The sequence below is a fragment of the Myotis lucifugus genome, unplaced genomic scaffold (assembly GCF_000147115.1).
Source record: "Myotis lucifugus unplaced genomic scaffold, Myoluc2.0 scaffold_156, whole genome shotgun sequence".
Lineage (NCBI taxonomy): Eukaryota > Metazoa > Chordata > Mammalia > Chiroptera > Vespertilionidae > Myotis > Myotis lucifugus.
The window spans coordinates 2,266,979-2,288,717 of record NW_005871204.1 but is presented as its reverse complement, the minus strand read 5'-3'; the positions used below and the strand labels follow the sequence as shown (position 1 = coordinate 2,288,717).

Here is a 21,739-nt window from a genome sequence, read left to right as displayed (position 1 = left end):
TCTTGGATCAGGGTGAGGTTCGCTGGGTGCCTGCCAGCCTGGGTGAGGGGCTGATGCTGTTTGCAGGCTGGTCAAGCCCCCAGTGGGGACCCTTACCCATGGGGGTTTGGCCAGCCTGGGTGAGGGGCTGATGGCTGTTTGCAGGCTGCCCACACCCCCTTTAGGGTAGGGGTCCCCACTGGGGTGCCTGGCCAGCCTGGGTGAGGGGCTGATGGCTGTTTTCAGACTGACCAAGCCCCCCGGCGACCGAAGCTCCCACCCTTTCCTTTTTTTGTGTGTGTTCGTTTTTTTTTTTAATTCACTCCAGCTCTGTGGCCACGGCGACTGGAAACAGGTATCTGGGGTTTATTTACCTTTTATAATTGAAACTTTGTTGCCTTGAGAGGAGGCAGCAGCCGGCCGGGAAGCTTGGCTTCCTCCATCGCCAGGGGCAACCCACTCCTGCTCACTCCAGCTCCGTGGCCACAGCTTGGTGAAAGCAGTTATCTGGGGTTTATTTACCTTCTATAATTGAAACTTTGTTGCTTTGAGTGGAGCTCGAGCCAGCCGGGAAGCTTGGCTTCCTCCATCATTGGGGCAACCAAGCCTACTGCTCCCTCCAGCTCCGTGGCTGCCAGCCGCCATCTTGGTTGGGTTAATTTGCATATAGTCGCTCTGATTGGTTGGTGGGTGTGGCTTAAGGTATAGCGAAGGTACGGTCAATTTGCATGTTTGTCTATTAGGAAAGATAGTCTTTTTATTCATTTATTTATTTTAATTTTGTTTTATTACTTAAAATAGTACAGAGTAGTACATATGTCTCTTTTTTATTTTCCCCCTTGACCTTCCCCCGGCCTCCCCTAACCTCCAGTGTCTTGTGTACATTGGTTATGCTTATATGCATGCATACAAGTCCTTTGGTTGATCTCTTACCCCCCCCACCCCCGCCCTTCCTGCTGTAGTTTGATAGTCTGTTTGATGCTGCTCTGCCTCTGTATCTATTTTTGTTCATCAGTTTATAATGGTCTTTATTATCCATAAATGAGTGAGATCATGTGGTATTTTTCTTTCATTGACTGGCTTATTTCACTTAGCATAATGCTCTCCAGTTCCATCCATGCCGTTGCAAATGGTAAGAGTTCCTTCTTTTTTACAGCAGCGTAGTATTCCATTGTGTAGATGTACCACAGTTTTCTAATCCATTCATCTGTTGATGGGCACTTAGGCTGTTTCCAAATCTTAGCTATGGTAAATTGTGCTGCTATGAACATAGGGATGCATATTATCCTTTCTGATTGGTGTTTCTGGTTTCTTGGGATATATTCCTAGAAGTGGGATCACTGGGTCAAATGGGAGTTCCATTTTTAACTTTTTGAGGCAACTCCATACTGTCTTCCATAGTGGCTGCACCAGTCTGCATTCCCACCAGCAGTGCAGGAGGGTTCCTTTTTCTCCACATCCTCTCCAGCACTTGTCGTTTGTGGATTTGTTGATGATAGCCATTCTGACAGGTGTGAGATGGTACCTCATTGTTGTTTTGATTTGCATCTTGTGACTTTGAGCATGTTTTCATATGTCTCTTGGCTTTCTGAATGTCCTCTTTTGAAAAGTGTCTATTTAGGTCCTTTGCCCATTTTTTAATTGGATTGTTTATCTTCCTTTTGTTAAGTTGTATGAGTTCCCTATAAATGTTGGCGGTTAAACCCTTATTGGTAATAACATTGGCAAATAAGTTCTCCCATGCATTGGGCTTTCTTGTTGTTTTTTTGATGGTTTCTTTTGCTGTGCAGAAGCATTTTATTTTGATTTAGTCCCATTTGTTTATTTCCTCTTTAGTTTCCAATGCCCTAGAGTCCAGTGATGGCTAACCTATGACACCTCTGACACTCGAACTTATTTTTTTGGTTGATTTTCCTTCTTTAAATGGCATTTAAATATATAAAATAAATATCAAAAATATAAATCTTTGTTTTACTATGGTTGCAAATATCAAAAAATTTCTATATGTGACACGGCACCAGAGTTAAGTTAGGGTTTTTCAAAATGCTGACATGCCGAGCTCAAAAGGTTCACCATCACTGCTAGGAGCTGTATCGGTGAAGAAATTGCTTCGGCATATTTCTGAGATTCTGTTGCTTTTGGATTCCTCTAGTATTTTTATGGTTTCCCGTCTTACATTTAAGTCCTTTATCCATTTTGAGTTTATTTTTGTGTATGGTGTAAGTTGGTGGTCTGGTTTCATTTTTTGCATGTATCTGTCCAATTTTCCCAACACCATTTATTGAAGAGACTGTCTTGACTCTATTGTATGTTCTTGCCTCCTTTGTCAAATATTAATTGAGCATAGTGGTTCGGGTCGATTTCTGGGTTCTCTATTCTATTCCATTGATCTATATGTCTGTTCTTGTGCCAGTACCAGGCAGTTTTGAGAACAGTGGCTTTGTAATACATCTTGATATCTGGTATTGAGATCCCGCCTACTTTGTTTTTTCTCAGGATCGCTGCAGCTATTCGGGGTCTTTTTTTATTCCAGATGAATTTTTGGAGAGTTCGTTCTAGATCTGTGAAATATGCCGTTGGTATTTTAATGGGGAGTGCATTGAATTTATAGATTGCTTTGGGTAGTATGGACATTTTAATTGGTTTTGGTGTGCTTGTTTGTTAGATTTCATTCTGAGTTCAGTGTTTTAATCTTTTTTAACCATACTGTTCTTAATTTTAAAATGTTCTTCAGATTCTATCTATAGTTAGAACTTTCTTTTCCTTTGTTTCTTTTTCTATTTGTAGATATAATAGAGGGAAAGTCATATTTCTTTATTGTTTTTATCCTTGAATAATAATCTCAGTATTATATTATCACCATACCTTTAAGTATATTTCTTGTACAATGAATTTTTTTAAAAAAATTTAAAACTTCATTTTTTAATTGCTTTTGTGTTTGGGAAAGTTTTATTTAACAAAACTTTTGTTGTATTTTGAAGTCATTTCTTAATGTAGACAATAATTTCTTGACCAAACTGATTTTAATGTTTCTTAAAAGAGGGTTTGTAATTGAAAGTACATTTATTGGAGAGAATAATTGTGAGAGGTAGTCACTATTGAAAAGTACATGTGGTATAGAATAATTAATACTTCTTTGCTGTTATGGATTGCTGGCAGGAGCCAAATTGGCCTATTATTAAGTTTTCAAACATACATTTTTTAAACCAAAATTTCAGACTTCTTTTTTGTCATGAATTTCAGTTTTATCTAGTAACTGGAAATAATTTTTAAAATAGTTTCTAATCTGTTGATTTCTTTGACATTCTCTATATTAAAGGATAAAGGAGCTTTTTGTTGGTCAAGGAAATAACTTGAATCGCATAAGTAGTTCTAGTTGCTTCTTGGTTTTTCTTATTGTTTGACTGCAGTATATTATAGACTGAGAAATGGGGAAGAGTATAATTATTTGATGGTTTTAGACTGGGAACACAGTAACCTACTTGTTGGTTTCAGCATTCTACTCATTCTGTGACATTTGGTCTTTTTCTATCATTTCTCTAAGAACACAAATTCTCCTTATTTTAACAGGAATTTGTGATGACAGACTTCTTTCTATAGCTTCTTAGCCAGAAATTAATATAAATTTGGGGTGCTATTAAAAAAAATCCCCAAAGGCCGGGAACTCCTGGCTGCTGTTAATGACAGGCCTGCCTTAGGAGGAAGACTAAATTATTAGCAGCTGCTCCTACCATTTATTGAGCACTTATTATATGCCTTATCTCCTTTAATCTTCACTTCATCTTTATGAGGTAGGTAGTGTTATTTCCATCCTACAGGAAGGGAACAGAAACTCAGCTCTCCCATAGGTAAGTTGCAGAACCAGGATTCAAATCCAGATTTGTTTTCTGACTCCAAAGCTGGGCTCTTTCTACTTATGCTGCATTCCCTACTGTAATGTGTCTCTTGATCTAAAGTTTTATATCTTTCTAAGAAATTTATCTGTATGTTAACTTTCAGCAATTTAAAATATATAAATTTTCTGGGTTTTGTTCATTTTAGTTATTGCTGTGCCAGAGTACATTTGGTATGCATTTTTTTTTTTACCTTATAAATAATATTAGAGCAGTGATGGCGAACCTATGACACGCGTGTCAGAGGTGACATGTGAACTCATTTTTTTGGTTGATTTTTCTTTGTTAAATGGCATTTAAATATATAAAATAAATATCAAAAATATAAATCTTTGTTTTACTATGGTTGCAAATATCAAAAAATTTCTATATGTGACACAGCACCAGAGTTAAGTTAGGGTTTTTCAAAATGCTGACACGCCAAGCTCAAAAGGTTCGCCATCACTGTACTAGAGTGCATAAAATTTGTGCACGGGTAGGGTCCCTAGTGGCTGCCAGCTGTCAGCTGGGGCCTTCCTTTGTTCCACGCTGCCCCTGGTGGTCAGTGCATGTCATAGCGAGTAGTCGAACTCCCAGTCAGTCAAACTCCCTAGGGGGCACTTTGCATATTAGGCTTTTATATATATAGATTTCTATGCCATTCATATTCTTTCATTGTTTTAAATCTATTTTTAGCACTGATGTGTATTTCATGAATCATTCTTTCAGAGTTTAAAAATACCATAGCATTAGGGGTTGATTTTATGAGAAATTATTTGCATTTTTGACACATTTTGAGGCAGTCAGTTTAACATTTGTATAGCTGATTAATGTTTACTTTATGTGGATGTTTTGAAAATGTAACAAACTAGCCCTAGCTCATTTGGCTCAGTGGATAGAGTGTCGGCCTGTGGACTGAAGGGTTCTGGGTTCGGTTCCAGTCAGGGGCACATGCCTAGGTTGCGGGCTCAGTCCCTAGTAGGGGGTGAGCAGGAGGCACCGATTAATGATTCTCTCTCATCGTTGATGTTTCTATATCTCTCCCTCTCCTTGCCTCTATGAAATCAATAAAAATACTTTTTTTAAAAAAGAAAGAAAATGTAACAAAATATTTTCATATTCCTGTAAAGCAGAGTTTTCTAACCTTCTTCATGTACTCACACATAGAGAAAATGATAATATTTAATATGTCACTCTGCTAAATGGATCATTCTACTAATCTTTGTCTCAAGTTCTTGGCCCAGTAAGTTATGTCATCTCTACCTTCATGCAGTACCTCCCCACTTAGCTTCCTAATGCTGAGCAGGCTGATATCTTGGCACACCTATAACTCACTTGTAGATGTTTAATCTTTGTGAGAATGTAGACTAAAGTGTTTGTTCTTAGGAGTTATGTACTCACTAAAAATAAATTTCTAGGAAAAGTAAAATTTTAAATGGTTCATTTTAAAATGTTTACACTGACAGATTATTCTAAGTCATGCATTCACGTTGGCCAACAGCTTATATTTAAAGCCTTTGGAAGCAGCTCACTCTTCTATTTTCTTTTATAGCTTATAATGATATCAGAAAATCATGACTCTTAAGCATTTCATGTAAACCTTTTACCTTCTATCACCAACTAAATCTTCCTAATATATTATACATTTTCTTTGATTTTGTTCTTAGCCTTTCATGTACTTAAAATATTTCTAGTTATGTGCTAACAGTCATGACAACTGTACCTAACAAAAGGACTTGATCAGACATAAAATGCATAATTTTTCAGTTTGTTCAGATTGCATACTCTCTGGATTTGAGAAGATATATTTAGAATGTTCTATGTTTTTTTTAAAGAAAATTTGTTACTGTACTAAAATACTGCTATTTTATAGTAGTATGTAACTCAGCTCTACAGAAGAGTCTGATGTGTATAATTAATTTGAAACTACAGTTGTATACAAACTATTAAATTTTAGAATAATTAAAATGCCTTAGGATTTTGATATAAAAATAGTATGAAATGTGTTCTTTTAAAGCTCTATTTTGTAACTATTTCTCCTGGTTTTCCTAATATGGTCAGTGTCAACCCAGTTCTTTTTTTGTTAATCTTCACCTGAGAATATTTTTTCCATTGATTTTTACAGAGAGTGTAAGGGAGGGGGAGGTACAGAGAAAGAGAGAGAAACATCTATGTGAGAGAGACATATTGATTGGTTGCCTCCTGCACGCACCCCAACCAAGGCTGGGGAGCAAACCTGGGACCCTTCAGTCAATGGGCCACTGCTCTATTCACTGAGACAAACCGGCTAGGGCCAGTGTCAGCCCAATTCTTCACTGGAAACCAGAGTGACCTCTGATAGTTCCCTGACTGGTGATTCTTTAACCACCTCCTTTCCCCTATACCTCAACCATTTCAATAGAGCATCAAATACTGTGCTTCTACAACCAGAATGCCTCTTCTTTGTAGTCCCACTTCGGCTGTTCTAGTTTAGTATTTTCTATTTCCACCCATTTTTGCTGTTTGAATTATCTTCCCAAACACAGTTTGATTGTTTTACTTCCTTGGTTAATACTAGTTTTTCTCTTTATTACCGTAGTTGGTAGCCACTTTTTGTATGCCATTTAAGAAGACTCTTTACATTTGGCCCCAACATAGTCTTTTATTTCTCATCTTCCTGTGCCTCAGTGTGCATTGGGGTTGACCCTATCTCCTTTCCTTAATTACCCTATTATCCAGTCACTAATGTTTCTTATTTTGTATTATAATCATGTCACTAACGTTTATCCCGTTCTCACTGTGGAAGACCACTCATCTATATTCACATGAGTTGTTACCATTCTACAAAGCATTTCTGTTACCTAACCAGTGTTCAGAATTATTTTTCTCTGGTAATACTTTATACTTCGTTTAGAGCATTTGCCACACTGTGCCTTAAAATACAGCTAGTTGAATAATTCATTTTCTTCCTTCAATAGCTTATAATCCATTTGATGATATGGCCCATGTATTATTTAATTAAGCTATTTTGATGGTTGCTTAATATAAGACGGAATACACAGACATGCACTTACCTGTGCTCATTTTTATTTGTTCAGTTTAAGTATCTATGCATAACATTGCCGTTTATAGTAGTACTCTGTGAGGAAACAAAATTCAATATAACATGTTCCTTGAGAATTAATATTCTAGCGGGGGGGAAGGATGATTCAATGAACGGAAAGGCATTATATAGTAATGCCATGAAATTCACATCACTCACTAATAGACATTATACATTTATATACCATGTCTATATATGAGTATTTTTTGGAAATATTTTTACTTGTCCTTTGGTATTGTGTTATCTCCGTCTATTATATGGTTGCATGTACTAGTATATTTGTTAGGTTTTTATTTATTTTTTACCAATTTGATACACATCATTTATTTGTGCATACAAGTCATGAACTATGCTTACAAAATAAAAAACTTTTCTATTTAGGTAATTTTATTTTTAATTTAAATAAACTGAATTTAGAATTTAGCTTAATATATTATCTAAGAATTAAGGAATTCACTTATGAATTTAGAGGCTGACTTTTTGAGATACTGTCAAATTTTTGTTAACCTAGTTTTCTTTTAAAGTGAAATAATGATTTTGTTATAGTTTCATTTAGAATAATTTGAAAAAACTTTCGTGGTAATAAAAAATTTCATTTTATTTGCACAGTTTAATTTTATCCAATTGTGAATTTATTATTTAATGTTTGTTTTATGTTTTTCTGAAGAAGGAGAAATGTGGGTTTGACTCTCGCATATTATGATGTATTGTACAGATTGGCAACGTGTAAATGCATTGTTCTGTGTACTTTCTTTATATTCTAATATAATTAATTTGTTTCTAGATGCTGGCATCACCATCAACATCAAGTCAGCTGTCTCAGTTTGGGGCAAGTTTATACGGGCAACAAAGTAAGAATTTTGTATTTATTCTGAAATACTTTAAAGAAAAAAACAACAACTACCAAGTAAACAACAGCCAGTGCTGCCCTTGTGGGTTTGTTCTAGGGTTTAAAAGGAAAGATACTTAATTTTTAGTTTTTCTTATTTCACTTATATAATAAAATCTCATTATATCAGACCTTTCTAATTCAAAATTTGTTGTTATTTGGATATAGGTTAGGTTAAAATTCATTTCTGCATCTTTTGTATCTATATATTCTTTTGCAGTAATTTTGAAGAAGAATTTGCTAAACAAATTAAAACTAGACATCCATTCTTTTTTCAATTAGAGGAAGTTAAAGGGTTTTTTGTTTGGTCAGTTGACTAGGTTGTTTGTGGTTTTTGGCCTTTTTAATAATGTGAGCCCATTTACTTAGCAGTTTGTCAAATGTTCTCTTTGTTTAGCAAATATTTCTTCTTTCACTTTAGCTCAGTCTAGGTATAGAATCAATATTTTTGACTCACAGTTTAATGCATTTTCCATATGCAAGGTTTTATTTCTTATTAAGTACTAGAGGCCCGGTGCACGAAATTTGTGCACGGGTGGGGGGGTGTCCCTCAGCCCAACCTGCACCCTCCCACAATCCAGGATCCCTCGGTAGGGTCCCTAGGCCTGGCCGGCAATCAGGGCCTATCGGGGCTTTCCTGCCCCTGGCTGCCGGCAGCTGGCCCCATCCCCATCGCTGCCACTGCTTGCCATCTGTGTGGCACTGCTCCCCTCCCCCGCCTCCCTTTGCGGGCTACAGGTGTGGGGTGTGATTGCTTAGCTGGCCTGGGGCTCCCTCTGTGAGGCGATCGCTGGCCAGCCCCGCACACCCGCCACAGTGTCGTTGGCCAGAGGCCTGGGCCTCCCTCTTTGGGACGATTGATTGTGGGACTCCGTGATCAATCGCCCAGCAGAGAGAGGCCTCTCCCTCCCCTCCCCGCCAATTGATTGCCCTGCCAGCCGGTGGCCTGGGCCTCCCTCTTTGGGGTGATCGTGGGGTGATGGTGGGGCCCCTGACCAATTGCATCTCACCCGCTTTGGCTGGCCTGGCGCCAGTGCGTGTCATAGCATGGTCATCTGGAAGGTCGTCCGATGGTCATTCTGCTGTTCGGTTCGGTTGATTTGCATATTACGCTTTTATTATAGATTTTAATACTTTTATAGCGCTTAGCACAGTGCCTGGCGCATAGTAAGCGCTCAATAAATGTTAGCTATTATCACAAAAATATTTATAATTTTAAATTATAAAATCTTCCTATTTTTAAAAATTAATTTTCCAAACTGTTACATATTAATAATATTTTATCATCTCTGTTAATGTCAGAGACTGCTGATCTGTTTATGAGAGGGAGGAGACTTAAAAGGAATAGAAGTTTGCAGCATAGATTACAGAATAATAATAGAGAAGACAGTCTGATGGCTAAGTATCTTAACTAGCTTCAAATAAAAATCAGTTATTTGATTTTAAACTCTTTTCCAATATAATAAAAGGCAAAGTTTTTTTAGGTATCAGAATAGTTATCATACCACTTGATCCTTCAAACTTCTTTTGAAGGTTAGTAGGGGGAAGTGTTTGTGTTAGAAATATAGTTTACATCTCCTTTTTTCTCCTTCTTTTGTGGCCTTTCTCTTTTGCTATGAAACAAAATTTTGTTAATAAATAATTAGTAAATAATATTACTAGGTACTTATAGATGTTAGCAGTTTTCTCTAAATTGAGAACCTATTTAAAGAGCTTTTTATAATAGAAAAGGTGTTGCTTATTTACCCTCCAGTGTTCATCATAGCTGTTGGGGAATATTATTAGCTAGTAATTTCTTTCTTTTAACCTGTGTTTTAGTATTAAACATACTGCTTTCACCTTTCTGGTAACCCTTACCATGGAAATAAATGCCTAGTTATTTTAAAGCTACCCTTTATATCTGTAGAGTAACTGTGAAAAACTTACTTTGTTTTCTTTTTAAAGTCCACAGTTTTGGATTAGAGAAAAATTACATTTGAGAAACTAAGGTTATTTTATGAAGAATGGCAATTATTTTACAACATAATCAGTTATATGGATTTTAAAACTCTGATCTAATTTTTTAAAACCTGCAAATGTGAAATTGTAATTGAGCTAAACTGTGGAATGGATTAGGTTTTAATTATAGTTATTTTATTGCTATGATGGACATTTATTGACTTTTTAATTTGTGTAAATCATTGTGCTGATTGTTAAGGATATACAAAAATTAATAAATGAGCAAAGTTGTTTTATTAGAAAATGTATTTTAAGGTACTTATTAGTTTAAAAACAAGTCACATATGACATGTATTTCCCACTGGAGGTTATTATATTAAATGGCTATATTCCTTTACTATTGGTGAAACAGCATTTTTAATGCATGGCTCACTCTTTAACTGACATTGTGGGCATTAATTAGTCTACAGAAAAATTGAACCTTAGATCAATTGATACTAAAGTATTTCAAGTCAGGGTACAATTATTTCTTTCTAGCATATAAATTTAGAAGCTACAAATCGTAAAAGAAGACAGAGCCTGGAATCCCAGTCTCTGTCAGTTAGCAGGACCAAGTCAAATCATTTAGCTGGTAAGTAGTCTGAACACTTACCCTGCTGGAGAGGAAAACAGTTGCTACTCTGTGGGGTTTGAGGGCTAGGTTTAATAGTATAACCAAGTTAGAATGATGAAACTTGAAGGGCTGACCTTAATAAAGGACGAGGAAGTAGAAGGAAAATGTAGGTGGGAGTATATTACTGATGCTTGTCTTATGACAATTAATTGTGATTTGCATTTGTCTTGCTATAACTAAAAGTTCTTTTGCCTCCCAGTTTGTATTGAGTACCACCAATAACTTTATATTCAGATTGTCGAAATTCAGTAGGAATTTGTGCCATTAAAATGGAGTTCTGCTGTCTTTTTTGTGTATTCTTAATGATTAGAGAGAGGTGATAGGAGGAGAAGGAAGAGTGCTCTCTCGAAAACTGAGACTCACTGAGATTAAACAAAGGAAGAAATTCTTCTTGGAATGGATACAGAACTGCTTAAACTTACATTTTGTCAGGTTTGGGTGGAAGTGGTTGCATAGTACATAACGGTACCCAGAAAATTATTGTATCCAAGTAACTTTTCATCCAGGAGTTCATGAATACTATGCACCAAATGATAACTAACTATGGAAGCCAGTAAACAGAATCTTGTATTCAAGATTGCATGATGTTCTCTACTTCTTTGGTAAGATTTTAGGTATACTTTACAGGTTTCAATATGCCTGGTCTTCCTGAAGCTATCTACTACATTGGAATGAACAGAGAACCAGGAATTAATTTCTCCTAGATATTCAGTGCATTGAAATTAAGTGGCAGTATAGCTGGAGTGACTTTTCCTTACTTACTAAGAAACTACTATTTACTGCGTGCTTTCTGTATGCCTGTTATCTTAAAGGCACCTGGGTAAACTAGCTCTCTGGATGAATCCATTATACACATTTGTATCTGAATTTTCAGAGGACCCAGACCTGTTGCTGGGAAAGGAAATAAACTTGTCTTTCTGGAATCTGAACTCCTAGCTTGAGAGCAGTGGCTTAGTCTCATGCTTTCAACAACATCTCTTGGGCCTCCTGTTTTAAGAACACCTATGTGAAGGCTACTTATTTTATAGAGAACCAGAACACAAGTAGGGTGGTTCAGATGATGCTATTGACAGTTAGTATGGCAAGTGACACATTTTGGTAGCTTCAAGAAATTGGAGGACCATTTAACAGGTACTTGAATTAAAACTGAATCCTCTGGGAGTTCTTACTCTCACGAAGCACATTACAGATGGGGACATTGACATTTATATATAAAATATTAAATAACAGCCTCCAGTGCTAATACATAGGTTAAAAGGTATGGCATGGACAGACCGTTTGGAGAGAAAAGCACAGAAAGCTGCAGTGGAAAGGACGGTTTCAAAAAGGAGATAGGAAATGAGTTTAACAAGATACTCACTGAATGCCTACCATATATATGTCATCATCCTACGTACTACAATGTGTGGTAGAAGAGATCATTCTCTTTTATGATATCTCCATGTAGTGTACATACTGCTGTGGTACATACATGCATTTATTTATTTATTTATTGCATGTCTTCATTGCCTTTGTTTCCTCAGTACTCTACATGGTAGGCACTCAGTAAATGTTTATTGAATGATGAGCAAGATACGGTCCCACATATAATACAATAGGATATGTACATGTTATTTTACTACCAAGTGGAAGAAGTACAGAATTTAATGGATATTTCAAAGTCGGGAGTAATCACATATCTTGGAGAAAGATCAGGAAAGGGTTTACAGTTGAGGCCATTTTGACATTGGCTATCTGTGAGACTACGTGTAAGGTTGTTTGAGTAGTGTAAACAACATCCACAAAATGGGATATATTTGGGAGTGTTCTATTTTATTAAGGCAAGGTAAACCTATTAGGCTGTTACATTGGTTTCAGCTAAGAAGTACAATTTTCACAATTCAGTATCTTTGCTACTTTTCAAGCTCAAGAACACAACTATTGCATACAGTCCCGTCCCCCCCCAAAATAAAAACCAACTATTTTTTTGGTGAAAACAATTACTTCATTGGACTACCTTATTTTATCTTTACGTTTAAGATTTTACAGCTTCAGCCCTAGCTGGTTTGGCTCAGTGGATAGTGTCAGTCTATGGACTAAAGGGTCCTAAGTTCAATTCCAGTCAAGGGTACATGCCCGGGTTGCGGGCTCCATCCCCAGTAGGGGGCATGCAGGAGGCAGCCGATCAGTGATTCTCATCATTGATGTTTCTATCTTTCTCTCCCTCTCCCTTCCTCTTTGAAATCAATAAAAATATATTTTTTAAAAAGATTTTACAGCTTCAGTTTTTTAATTTTTTTTTGAAGTTTAATCCTTACCCAAGGATATGTTATTGATTTTTTTTTACTTGGGGGGGGGGGGCAGAGAGGAAGAGAGAGAAACATAAATTGGTTTACTTGCGAATGTGCCCCAATTGAGGATCGAACCCGAAACCCAGGCATGTGCCCTGATTGGGAATCTAACCTAAAACTTTCTGGTGTATGGGGCAACCCTCCAACGAACTGAGCCACCTGGCCAGGGCCAGTTTCAGTTTTAAAAGATCATTTTGCTATGTATAAAATGAACTGGGTGGAGGTGGAACAAGTAATAACTATAGTAGTTCAGGCAAGAAAAATAGAATGACTTGAATGAGTGGTGGAGGTGTTCAGAAGTGGTCAGATATTTTGGTGGTAGAGCTAATATGATTGTTTGATGGTGGGATGTGAAAGAGTGGGATCAAGTATGGTTTCTAAGGTTTGAGACCTGTATTACTTTGTGAATATGTGCCACTAATTCATAATGGAAACTTAGCTTGAGGAGGAGTACAAAGTATAGATGGGAGTTTCACACATTTGTTCCACAGGTAGGGTGCTGGCTGCTGTAAAGATCCAGCCAAATGTTGTCTGGGACTCTCAGCTAGTGCTAACAAAGCAGCAACTTCTTATATTTGAGGATGCTGAAGTCAGTTAGCTCTAACTATGCTTCTTGTCTCACACATTCTAAGATGCAGAAGCAAGCCTCCTCCTCCAGGCATATCACTTGTGTCCTCATTTCATACATCTTGCTGTTCTCTCAGACTGAACTGTTATAAACATTTTTATCCCTGACTCCTCATCAACACCACCAAATACCTGGCTAGGTCTCTTTCATTAATTAATTCATGTACTGTCTGCTCCAAGAAACATTTTCTGATCATTGTATCTATTCTACTTTCACCAAGTTAGTCTGAGTTGGTGGTCCTTCCCACACACATCCAAGCATACCATACATATACTGCATGTAAACACCTCAATTATAGCAGTTTTTATTTTTTAACTAGAGCCCGGTGCATGATGGAATTGAAATAGGAGTTAAGAAATTGGGTCATTATTTTTATTCATTATTTGTGATCTTAGGCAAGTCACTTAATGCTTGATATTAGTTCTTCATATATAACTTTGTTGGATGATCTCATCTATAACTTAGTTGAATGATGATCTCTGGAGATTTTTCTGTCTCTAAGATCTTTTTATTTTAATAAAGGAAAATGAGTAATGAAATAATGTTAGAGGGAAGATTAATTGGCTAAATGCAGGACAGTTTGGGGGTAAGAAGATGGTTGTCCTTTGTCAGTGTGGGTAGGACAGGTGAGTTCCTAGGGGAGGCTACTTGCTTTGGGAATGGAAAGGAGAATACTTTAAGAAGGTCTCTTGGATGAATTATGAATTTCTCCCCTTTCCTTAATACAGATTTCAGGAGACTTAAAATACGAATATTCAAGGATTTGGTTGCTGTAATTGATTTTTTTCCTTATAACTTATATTTTTATCTTTAGCCAAACCTTGAATAAAGAATGACATATCTTGCCATAAGTATTTAAGGGATGTGCTCTTAATTCCGTTTGTGCAGTGGAAATAATTCATGGAAACATTTCTTAGATCATAGGCTTTTGGATTTCTGAAGAATGATTAATAAAGAATTCAATTCATTCTTTGATTGTTTAGCAGCCTGCCAAATATGTAGCTTTGTATTTAGAATATGTTCATATATTCCTCCTAACATTATATTACTTTATTTATCAATCTGTCAAAATGAAAGAAAAATTTGGTTTAGAAAAGTTTTAGAACTTTTCTTATTGCTTTTTAACAGTTTTTCGTTGTTGTTCATGTTTTATCCCTGTTCTGTAAAAAAAGGGAGTAAATACTTTCTCTGTAGGATTGTTATAAGGAGGAAAAGAGATGAAGTAGCATAATGTTTGACACATGGTTCTTAGGTGTGTGATAAATTTTAATTCTACTGCCCTCCAGTATACAAGCTCAGGCATACATATTTATGTAGTTATTTTATGCCAAAAAAAGTTTATGAGCTAGTTCTCCCCCCCAACCCCCCTCTTTTTTCTTCCAACTTACACGTATTCTTCGTGGTATAATATTTTGGAGATGAATTTCCATCATTTTTTTCTAATTATGCTAGAAAAAGAGTGAATTTTTCCTCCTCTGACCCTACTCAGTTGTAATAGTTTGACTTTAGTAACTCAGATTTAATGACTTAGTGTATTTTGTTTCCTAAAAGTAAATCTTTGTATATTCCTATTCAGTGATATCCTTTATGTCTTAAAGGAATTTGATGTTTTAAAAATAACTCAGTTCTTAAGTATTCAAGGTTTGATGATCCAGTGTGAAATTGATGCCCTCCTTTCTGCTCTTTTGATTATTTTATACCTACCTCATTCAAATTACATCTTAGACCTTTTGAATTTATTAGCTGTTTTTTGTTAAATTAAGCATGTTGAAGAAAAAATAAAAGTAAATGCTAGTCTTTGAGTTTCTTTATTTTAGAGTCTTCCTCCACTCTAAGCACTATAAATTAACTCGTTTGCCAATTCCTAATTGACTACATAACCTTACCCATTCTTATTTCCTTCTCTTAAGTTTTTTTGCTAATGTTCAGATAATCTCATATTTCTAAAGTTATAAATTTTCATAATACAGCATAGAATTGTATATGACAGATTGAAGTAAGCAAATCTGGATGGGTTTTGTAGGGCTTATTAATTATTAGAAAAAAAGCCTGAGGGTACTAGATTTTTGTGGAAAATGTATGTTTATAGTGAAGAAGCTGTAAAGAGAGTGAAAAGGAAAACTAGAGGAAAGAAAACTTGACAGATATAGAGAAAAGAGGGAGAAAGAAAATGGAGGGAAGAGAACAAGAGATGAAGGTTTAGAAAAAGTTTGAAGAAACATAAACATTCAAAAATGGGAAAAGAAAGCAAGAGAAAAAAAACAAATTTATTAGGCACTCATAAGGGTGCTAATTTAGTGGTTTATTGGGTTCCTAAAGGGCTCTAAACTCTTGTCTTGGTTCTTTGGGTCATCTTGGAGAAGTCAGTTAACTTATCTGAAGCTCAGCTTCCTCATCTGTAAAACGTGAACTTTGGACTAATTAATCTTTAAGGTTCCTTCTGGCTCTAAAATTGTATATTTCTTGTTGGTTAGTCACTGAGAAAAACATTCCTTTGGGAAATTTGCAGCTATAGCTGACTTTTGGACAACATATTTGGGGAGAAGGATGTAAGCTCCCTGAGGATAGGAGCCTTTTTTCTCTATTTTGTTCACTGCTATATCCCCAGCAGCTGGAACAGTAAATGTTTAGTGAGTTATGTGAAAATTATCACTTGGTGGTTCGTTTTGGGAAGCATCTAGTGGGCCTAGGAGAAAACTATGTGCTTGAAAGAAGGAAAAGACTGATTTCTTCTGAAGTTATCTTATATACTTATATAGGTTGATTTTTAATATTTTGTTCTTCCTTATTTTGTCCCAGATTCAGAGAAAGTGGCTGCAGGTAGTGGTATACTCATCACAAAATTTATAGTGATCAGACATATAGTAACTAAATCAACATGTAATCTAGGCCAGTTCTCTTCATGTGACTTAAAGAAATACAGAACCAAGCTTGGGTCTTCATGGAACATGAGTGAAAAGAGTACACAAAGATTATAGTCATTATATTTAAGTTGTATACATTGGCTTCATTCAGTTGAGAAGCAAACTTTAGGCTGAGTGCTGAGGCTGGTGGATTTAAGGGAAATTTTAATAATCCACTGGTATCCCCCTTGATTAGAAGGTGGTACATAGTTATGCCTAAAGGTAAATTTTATAAAGATATTTGAAGGAAACATTCAGAATATATTTTCTGTTTTTCGTTGTTTTTTTTTTTTTGAGGTCATAGTTTCAAAATATGCAGGTTGTTGCAGTTTTTGACTCAAAATTAGACCAAAAAGGGGAGGGGGCGTCACTTTAAATCTCTAGCAATTGTCATCTACTTATTCATTAGCACTCACTCCCTTCTATCACTTTTATTTAACCTCCAGTTAGAATAAGTTTGGTTGACGTTCCATTCCACGTAGACAGAAACAGAAAGTATAAAAAAGTGTGGGTCAGGAAGATGGAGGCAATGGGCCATTCATTCATAGGCAGATATGATGACAAGTTAGAGCTGAACAGCCTTACTTTGAGAGATAAAAGGGGGGAAAATAAACATCTAGCACATTAGGTATCCATAATAATTATTCTGAGTCATTAAGAAAATAATAATTTGTATTTTATATTAATAAAAGGTAGGAATTATGTCATACATTTTTCTAAAAAGCTTATTCTAAACATTTATTTTTTAATGTTTTACATCTGAATATTAAACCCTCAGTAGTCTTCAAAAATACATCTATTGGAACTTATTTATTCCTACATCTGGCCCCAGGAGTGCTACTAGATAAATAGAAGGTGATCATACTTTGAAATTTATTTATTTTTAAAATATATTTTTATTGATTTCAGAGAGGAAGGGAGAGGGAGAGAGAGGAAAAAAAAAACATCAGTGATGAGAGAGAATCATTGATCAGCCACCTCCTGCACACCCCACACTGGGGATTGAGCTGCAACCCAGGCATGTGCCCTACCCAGGAATTGAACCATGACCTCCTAGTTCATAGGTCGACGCTCAACCACTGAGCCATGCTGGCTGGGCTACTTTGAAATTTAAAAAAAATTTATATATATATTTAAAAGTTTTGTTTCTTGTAGCTATGTCAGGTTGAGTTTAATCAGTTGCTTACATTTTATGTTGGGTTTGTAAAGACTATAATATTGAGAAGTATGTATGTATAAATAGTGGTAAAAAGACTTTCTGAAATGCATTTTAAAAGGATCATATAAAAAAAGTTACTTCAGCAAAGCGAGGTTAAATGTCTGTGTACTTCAATTATTTAAAACACGATTGAAAATTTTTCAAAAACCATATTTGTATAAATTGTTTTTATTGAACATCAATCATCTAATTTGTCATTGACAGACATAGCTTATTGTAAAATAGAAATATGAAAGCAATATCCATTTATAATACTACTAAATTTCAGACCAGGACATTATTTTTGTTAAAATCAGAGTCCATTTGGAGTGAATTGAATATATTCATTTAAAATTTGCATATTATATTACATGTTAGATAATTTTTAAATGTTTTCAATTACCAACTCCAGAAGATGGATAACAATTTCATTCCTGATGGCAATGAATTTCCTTCTTCTGAATTTTTTTAATAGGTGCACTAGGCCTTCCAATGAGGGGGATGAGCAACAATACCCCTCAGTTAAATCGCAGCTTATCACAAGGCACTCAGTTACCGAGCCACGTCACGCCAACAACAGGGGTACCAACAATGTCACTTCACACGCCTCCATCTCCAAGCAGGTATTTATTGGTGGACCAGCATATTTCTCAAAATGTATCTTTGTAGAGTAAGCAAGCTTTTCAGTTTTTCATAAGATAACTAAATGATTCAGTGCCTTTCACTGAAGAAAAGAAAGTTGATCCCTTTGCTAATTTTATTTCATTGCAAATTGATAAGTTTAGTTTAAGATGTTTTTATCCTTCAGCTAGCATACTGGTTGTCAGCTGGTGGGTATTAAGGTTTAATTACCACCAGGGGGGCTTTTCCAAAAGCTAGCTCTCTTCCTCAAAGGAGGATATGCAATTTAAAATCACTCCTTAGATAATTCTGATTATTGCTCCCACACCACACATCCATTGCCTCTAGTGAGAATAAAATAAAACAGATTACATAGATTATGCATATTAGTGTAAAGAAAGAAGGATGACATACATTTGGAATGAAATTCTAATATATATATGTGCGATACATTTGTATTATTTTATGTTATAGTCACAGTAATAGTTCTCTCATCTTAGATATCACCGTATATTAGTTCCACTGTAATTTGCCCTTGTTGGTTTATGTACTTTGGCTTTTTTTTTTTTTTAAGAGTAGAATGGCTGGACAAAATAAATTAATAAAAATTAGCAATGCAATTTGAAAGTATATTTGAAGTTGTAGGATTAGGTCAATTGATTATTTACAGAGAATTTTAATGAGTAATTATAGAGAGTTTATTTAGTATAATGGACTTCTTTTTCAGGGGTATTTTGCCTATGAATCCTAGGAATATGATGAACCACTCCCAGGTTGGTCAGGGCATTGGAATTCCTAGCAGGACAAATAGCATGAGCAGTTCAGGGTTAGGTAGCCCCAACAGAAGCTCGCCAAGCATTATATGTATGCCAAAGCAGCAGCCTTCTCGACAGCCTTTTACTGTGAACAGGTAAGATGTTTATTGATACTGTGTATAATTGTCTTTCTGGGTATTTTCAAATTTGCCTTTTCATATTCAGCATTCTGTTCTTGAGTCGTGGCTTCTGTCTCATAAGTGTTTCATCATATATTTATGACCAGAGAGTCTCTTTCTGTTACACATCACAATTTTAACCTCTCCAAATTCAAGACACATTCTTTTGAAAATCAGTTTTATTTTAGAAAGTACATTATAGCTTTTTATTGTTGCTCTTAGAAGAGGATTGTTTTTAGGTTGCCACCAGGCAGATTTTTATTGGTATGTTTTTCCTCTATTAAATGAGGCCAGTCACCTGTGCGTTAAGAGACTTGTGAATAGGACATATTTGACTATTACTGCCTTTCTTCACTTAGGCTTTGGTTAATACCTTTTCAACTGAAATTCAATTTCGTACTTCCTTTGGAGACTTTCTGAACAAAGGCTTTCTCCGACTATATCTATAGTATTTGAAAATTGTCATGTCCTGGGATTTAAAACAAAAAGATGAACTCTTACACCTTTTCATGCCTTTATCTACAATGTAAGGCTTTCTTGGGAAGATAACATTTAAGTTTGCCAATATTTTTTAAATGGGGAACTCCAGGGAAAAAGAGGACCTTGCTCTAGTTGTTATCATCATACCCAGTTATTTCACTTTCTTTTATCTAGTACTTGTAAAATCTGAGTTAAAGTAGGTTATTAGGACATTTTCTTTTTAATCTTCATCTCATAAGCTTCAATTCTTACTTTTACTTAGACTTGAGAGCATTTCTTTTATAATCATACTGCTTTTTTAATTTTAAGTTATTATTTGTAAAGAGTTATCAAAATTCTCATCTCCTTGATAGCTTCCTAATCATGTAATACTTCTTGAGCTTTATCACATCTTTCCCCATTCTTATAGTATTGTTCATTGAATGTATATTTAAATTTTTGCCTTTCCATATTTTTTTACATTTTAATTGTCTTTAAAAATAATTTGTTTATAAACTGTTGATGATACTTTGGATCTCTAAAACCCTGCTTATTACTATTGATGAGTTATATTTATTATAGAACGTTTTCATCTCTTAGCACTTATTCAGTGTTTGAAGGTACCTATATCAGCAATTCTAACATGCTATTAAACCAACATTTCTATAGGCTTTCTTACTCTTCTCTGAAGTATTGTTGTTGCACAGCTGCATATTTTATGAAAATATTGTTTGGTCATAGTTAGTTTTTTAGACATAAGGGAAAAAAAACAAGACACCTGTTATCTTCAAACAGTTTAACCCTACTAAGAACATGGATACACTGTCTTTTTTTATTAGATTTTTTGATGTTAAAAATTCTTACTATCATTGTAGAATTGGCATTAATTCCTTTTGAAATTCTTAATTACTTCTAGCCTTGCTTTAAGTTGAGTCTTATTTTTTGCTTTGTTTTTCCATGTTTAGGCTTGTGCAAAAAAAAAAAGAAGGCACTTGTAACTATTTACCAATTATCAATTGTTCATTAATTTTTAAAATTGAGGGGGCTACAGGAAGATATTTTTTTCTTTTAAGTATCTGAAAGATAAACTATATTTAAATAAGAATGATGTGTTTTAGAACACTGAATTCAGTTAAAGAAAAGCATCATTTACTTCAGATGAACTAAATGTTTGAGTGCCTATTATTTCCTGCTGACACTTAAGGGCAGAGGATGCACAGTTGAATATGACGTGGACTCGGTTTATGAGGCGTGTATATTCTAGTTGAGGAAGAAAGACTGTATGAAAAAAAGATCTTTTATGGACAATAACAGTAGCATACTTTCCCAGTAGTGGAAGAAAAGTATTCAGGAACAATGGTCCTACACTAAACTGCATAGTTTTGAGGTTAGTTCTGCCAGTATATCCAGTAAGTTGGCTCTCAAGAAGACTAAATGGTACCCTTAATCTTTGTTTTCTTCAAGACTTATAAATTTTTTGTTTTTTAAGTCATCTGTGTAAGATGTTTGGTTCTCTGTTGTTCATGGAAGGTCTTAGGGAGATTTTAAAATAAAATTAAAGAATTAAACTCAGGAAAACAAAATTAGTATTTGTTTTAGAACATATTGTTGTTTTATATGAGGAGACCAAAAGTATACACTTTTGTTTATCTTCATCTGAAAGTTAGTGTTCTTACTGTATATCTAAAATTATTTTCTATGTACCCAGTATGTCTGGATTTGGAATGAACAGGAATCAGGCATTTGGAATGAATAACTCCTTATCAAGTAACATTTTTAATGGAACAGGTAAGCTTATTCTGGAGATAGTACCCTATAAACATATGGTAGATCTTTGAAATATAAAGCAATTGAACATACTGGTCTTAAAATATTACAGGATTTTTTTGTGTGTTAAATTGGTAGAATTTTATTTTGGTGAGAATTTGACAAGAATAGGACTTAATTCAGTGAACAGTTCAGAGATATTTAAATATATTTTTTCACTTGGCATGGTAATAGCATAGTTTTATAATTTCAGTATTATTTCCTTAATACCTAGAGGACCCTAAACATTAACTAAGTCTTTATATATGCCTCTGAATCTTTTTTGCTTCAAGAACTTTTCCTATCCTCAGTCCTGTCACCATAGTCTAAACTAGGTTGGGTGGTATGGCATTCTAGCCAGTGAGACCCAGAATGAAGAAATCTTTAACATTATATGGAGCCACTTATAAGTTTTTCTTAACAGTTT

General features: G+C 35.2%; 1 protein-coding gene across 13 annotated transcripts in view; it reads left to right on the top strand.

The window, feature by feature from the left end:
- CNOT2 (CCR4-NOT transcription complex subunit 2) overlaps positions 1-21,739 on the top strand; it is a 129,884-nt gene that overhangs the window by 88,269 nt on the left and 19,876 nt on the right. For 11 of the 13 annotated variants that reach the window (XM_006095471.2, XM_023759457.1, XM_023759456.1 and 8 more), the window contains 4 exons: positions 7,718-7,784; positions 17,968-18,115; positions 18,841-19,023; positions 21,215-21,294. In XM_006095471.2, coding sequence (XP_006095533.1) covers positions 7,718-7,784; positions 17,968-18,115; positions 18,841-19,023; positions 21,215-21,294 — 478 coding nt within the window. The remainder of the gene's footprint in view (positions 1-7,717; positions 7,785-17,967; positions 18,116-18,840; positions 19,024-21,214; positions 21,295-21,739) is intronic. The other 2 variants (XM_023759459.1, XM_014461501.2) reach the window with 2 other exon arrangements.